The sequence below is a fragment of the Ochotona princeps genome, chromosome 17 (genome assembly GCF_030435755.1).
Source record: "Ochotona princeps isolate mOchPri1 chromosome 17, mOchPri1.hap1, whole genome shotgun sequence".
Taxonomy (NCBI): Eukaryota; Metazoa; Chordata; class Mammalia; order Lagomorpha; family Ochotonidae; genus Ochotona; species Ochotona princeps.
In genome coordinates, this window is record NC_080848.1 from 16,608,588 (window position 1) to 16,613,398 (window position 4,811).

The 4,811-nt window shown below is 56.7% G+C and overlaps 1 protein-coding gene across 1 annotated transcript; it reads left to right on the forward strand.

Annotated features, from left to right (window-relative positions):
* Positions 1–452: 452 nt before the first annotated feature.
* LOC101521923 (keratin, type I cytoskeletal 14) lies at positions 453–4,513 on the forward strand. Its single transcript, XM_004599084.2, has 8 exons — positions 453–968; positions 2,096–2,178; positions 2,696–2,852; positions 2,977–3,138; positions 3,222–3,347; positions 3,442–3,662; positions 3,759–3,805; positions 4,333–4,513. Exons 1-8 carry the CDS (start codon positions 453–455, stop codon positions 4,428–4,430), a joined length of 1,410 nt encoding a protein of 469 aa, XP_004599141.1. The 3' UTR covers positions 4,431–4,513.
* Positions 4,514–4,811: the final 298 nt, after the last annotated feature.

Consider the following 4,811-nt stretch of genomic DNA (forward strand, 5'->3'; position numbering starts at 1 on the left):
TTAACACAGCCAGGTGTCCCTCCAGGCAGGTGTCAGTTAGTTACCTGCAGGGGTGGGCTGCCTGCAAGTGGATGTGAATGCCCACCCAGGTCACTGTTGACTGCCCGTCACCCTGGCTGAGCTCAGCACGTGGTTACCTGAGGGGCAGGTAGGAAAGTGTAGCCTGTAGGCTCGCACCTTCTTGGTGAATCATGCCTGGCGGGACAAGAAAGCCCCAAACACCCCGAACAATGAGTTTCCAGTAAAATATGACAGACATGATGAGGCAGAGGGGAGGAGGGATCTGGCTGGGAGTTGGCTCTGGCCTGCGGGTGATGAAAGCCAAGGGGGATGGAAATTGTCAGGCCCGCCCCCTACTCATGAGCATAAAGTGCTTGCCTCCTGTCTCTTGAGCACGTCTCTCTTCTCAGTCAACTCCCTTCTCGCTCACTCGCTCTCTCATTCACTGCACCATGACCACCTGCAGCCGCCAGTTCACCTCCAGCTCCATGAAGGGCTCCTGTGGCATCGGCGGTGGCTCCAGCCGCATGTCCTCCGTCTTGGCCGGAGGGTCCTGCCGGGCCCCCAGTGCCTACGGGGGCATGTCTGTCACCTCCTCCCGCTTCTCCTCTGGTGGAGCCTGCGGGATGGGGGGTGGCTATGGTGGCGGCTTCAGCAGTAGCAGCAGCTTTGGTGGGGCCCTGGGTAGTGGCTTTGGTGGAGGCTTTGGTGGTGGTTTTGGTGGTGGCTTTGGTGGTGGCTTTGGTGGTGGCTTTGGTGGTGGTGATGGGCTTCTGGTGGGCAGTGAGAAGGTCACCATGCAGAACCTCAATGATCGCCTGGCCTCCTACCTGGACAAGGTGCGTGCCCTGGAGGAGGCCAACACCGACCTGGAGGTGAAGATCCGTGACTGGTACCAGAGGCAGCGGCCGGCTGAGATCAAAGACTACAGCTCCTACTTCAAGACCATTGAGGAGCTGCGGAACAAGGTGGGCAGCTTTTAGGGGCAACACCCTCTCTCTGGAGACAGTAGGCTGCATCTTCACAGTTCTAGGCATGACAACTTTCCAACTGAACTGTCCCCTGAAGCCCTTGATGCCCCCCAAGCAGAGCAGGTCTTCCCCCTTCCCGCACCATGCCCATGTAGCCTTGTCTCCAGTCCTCACCTTAGGAGAGAGCAGTGAGGCCTCCAGGCATCATTCACAGGAGAAGGGACTGAAGCTTTGAGAGGGGCTGCGGCTTGCTGAAGGTCACGGCCAGGGCTGAGGCTAGGACCCCGGGGCCCTGCCTTCTGGGACAGGAGTTAGCTCTGTTCTCCAGCACCTGGGAAGAGGCGAGGCTCTAACGGGACCAGGCTAGACACCCAAACCGCTCATTAACTCATTAGTCTGGGCTGTGGCTGCTAAGGCAACAGTGACTGGCTCCTCCCCACGGTCAGGCAAGTTCAGAAAATCCACACAGACAATGGGTCCCAATCCACCCATGGGTCTGCTCTGTATTCAAGGTCACAAGGAGGAATGTGCCATGTGCCTTGGGCCCCCTTCTCCCCACTCCTACTTCTCTTCAGGAGGTACCCACCCCGCCCTGTGGCTGGACCTGTTGGTTTTTGATGCCTGCCTGGATTAGGGAAAGGACAGGAAGAGGGAGGGAACCTCAGTTACGCACAGCCTCCCATCTGTCTTCTACTTCCTTCCGATTTTCTAATCCCCTGTGCCAACTTGGGTCTGCTCTTGGGAAAGTCCCACCTGAGGTCCTATGCCTTGGGGGCTGACAGAGCACTGTGCGTGCTGACAAGGGCAGGCAGGCTGGCTGGTGGAGAAAGAGGAAAGGGAAAAAGAGAGAGAGAGAGAGAGAATGGCAAGGGGGTCTGGGGAGCTTCAGGCCACTGACCTTGAAGTCCTAAACCCTGTCTTGGGTTGTGCAGCAAGTGAGTAACAGAACAGGAGTCTGGATGCTCTGTACCCCTCTGCCCAGCAGTAGTCAACAAGCTGTGGGTCAGAACTAGAAGTCTATGGGGAGGGTGTGTGCCTGAGTAAGGAAGCCGAGGCTAAGGTAAGTTGCAGTGAAATTGAACTGGTGCTGTCTGAGCAACGGCCTTGTTTTCTCCATCCTGCAGATCCTCACGGCCACTGTGGACAATGCCAATGTCCTCCTGCAGATTGATAATGCCCGCTTGGCAGCCGATGACTTCCGTACCAAGTGAGTTTGCAGTGTGGCTTGGCACATCCCGCCTCCCCAGGGTGGGGCGTTTTGGAGCAGGGTTTCCCATCCGGTGCCAGGATGGTTGTATGAAAGCCCCGGGGGCGGTGCTTGTAAAAATACAAGACTCTCGGGCCCCACCTTTGGAGTTTGGATCCAGTTACCTGGATGATTTAGATCTATAGGCAGGCTTGGGAACCACTGCTTTAGGGAAAGACACTCCCCACTTCCTCACCTGCCTTGGGGTGGAGGACTCATAGTTGGAGACCTGGTGCATTCTTTGTTCATTGCAGCTAACAACATCCCTCCCCTCCAAATTCTGCAGCCATACAAACTGCCTTACTCTCAGGCATCCAGGAATGTTCAGATCCAAGCAATTCATGGGCACCGTGTCCATAATTGGCCCCCTCCACCACCCACAGGGTGCCAGCCCCTGGGGAGAAGCTAGAGAAGAAGAGAACAAAGCCCTCAGTGTGGCCAGAGAGGTGTTTCATTCCATTCTCTTGGGTCATTCTAGGTACGAGACAGAGCTGAACCTACGCATGAGTGTGGAGGCCGACATCAACGGACTGCGCAGGGTGCTGGACGAGCTGACCCTGGCCAGAGCTGACCTGGAGATGCAGATCGAGAGCCTGAAAGAAGAGCTGGCCTACCTGAGGAAGAACCATGAGGAGGTGAGTGCTAAGTGGAATTGTGATGGTGGGAGGACCATGTGTATGCAAGTCAGAGGTGTCTCCGAGCATGAATCCCCACCAACTGCATGGTGGAGTTTTGACTGTGGACTCTCTGGTTGTGCAGGAGATGAATTCTATGAGAGGCCAGGTGGGCGGAGATGTCAACGTGGAGATGGACGCCGCTCCTGGCGTGGACCTGAGCCGCATCCTGAACGAGATGCGCGACCAGTACGAGAAGATGGCGGAGAAGAACCGCAAGGACGCGGAGGACTGGTTCTTTACCAAGGTGAGTGTGACTTGAAGTGGAAGGGACCCAGACTGACCGTCTGCGGGGGCCTCCTGATGTGAACAGTGTACTCTGGTCTGCAGACGGAGGAGCTGAACCGTGAGGTGGCCACCAACAGCGAGCTGGTGCAGAGTGGCAAGAGCGAGATCTCGGAGCTGCGCCGCTCCGTGCAGAACCTGGAAATCGAGCTGCAGTCTCAGCTCAGCATGGTAGGAGCACTGCCGGGCCGGGGATGGGCCCGGGGCTACAGAGAAGAAAGAAGCAGTTTCATGATTCTCTGATCTTCCTTTGCTCCCCTTACAGAAAGCATCCCTGGAGAACAGCCTGGAGGAGACCAAAGGCCGCTACTGCATGCAGCTGTCCCAGATCCAGGAGATGATTGGAGGGGTGGAGGAGCAGCTGGCACAGCTGCGCTGCGAGATGGAGCAGCAGAACCAGGAGTACAAGATCCTGCTGGATGTGAAGACGCGGCTGGAGCAGGAGATTGCCACCTACCGCCGCCTGCTGGAGGGCGAGGATGCCCAGTGAGTGCCTGTTCCCCTCACTGTCCATGCCTCGCTGTGCATTCACTGCCTCCCCACCTGTGTGTCTAACGGGCCTCCCTCTTTCTGTCTTCACAGCCTCTCCTCCTCTCAGTTCTCTTCTGGCTCTCAATCATCCAGAGACGGTAAGAGCTCCCTCGTCATCAAGCCTGGGCTCAGCGCCACCCTCTATTCCCCCTAGGCCCAGGGACAGAGTTAGGGTGCATCTTGCAAGGTTGGTCTGTAGCATTCTTATCTAAGATGCTGTGAACTGGGTAGAAGAGGCCTTTTCTAAATCCTTCTTACGGCCATGAGTGATGGCTGGCATCCCCAATTGAATGTCTGGGGAAGACCCCATGGTTATGACGGCCAGCACCATGGACAACTCAACTCCATGGATGCCCCCCACTTCCTGCCCAGACTAGTTTGTTTGGGTGGATTTGGATGGAACCAGTCAATACTGAGCTCTTAGGAAGCTCCAGTCTAAGGCCACAGACTCTGAACCTGACCTTAAAGAGTACTAGTCTCAAAGGCACTGACTGATGGGTTGGTTCAGTGCTTGGGAACAGCATGCATGGAGCAATAGGGGAAAGGTCTCCCTCACCTGCTTCTCAGCCTCATTGCTACACTGCCAGTCCACCTCTGCTAACAGCCTCTGTCCCCTCTTCCCCAGTGACCTCCTCCAGCCGACAGATCCGCACCAAGGTTGTGGACGTGCATGACGGCAAGGTGGTATCGTCCCACGAGCAGGTCCTTCGCACCAAGAACTAAGAATGCTCAGCACAGTTCAGGCCTAGGAACCCCCGCCCTTGGGGACACAGCCCTTGCTGGGGGGTCTCCTTTTGCACCCCAGGCTCCTGCTTCACCCTTACCCCTGCTGGCAATCAATAAAGCTTCATTGTCTGAGTTGCACAACTCCCTCCTCTGCCTGGTCCCTGTGGGAAGAAGGTGGTGGCGGGGCGGGTAAGCCACGCCCTGTGGCTTGTTGAAGCATCTGGCCTGGCTGTGGCCTTTGACACTGAGAGGAGGGCATGGGGGCGGGTTGGGCTGGGTCCCAGGGCAGCTTTCACCATCTGTGAAGACACAAGAAGATGTGTGTTCCAGCTCCTGTGTGGAGTCTTCTGGGATGTGCAAGGGATTTGCTTACTCATG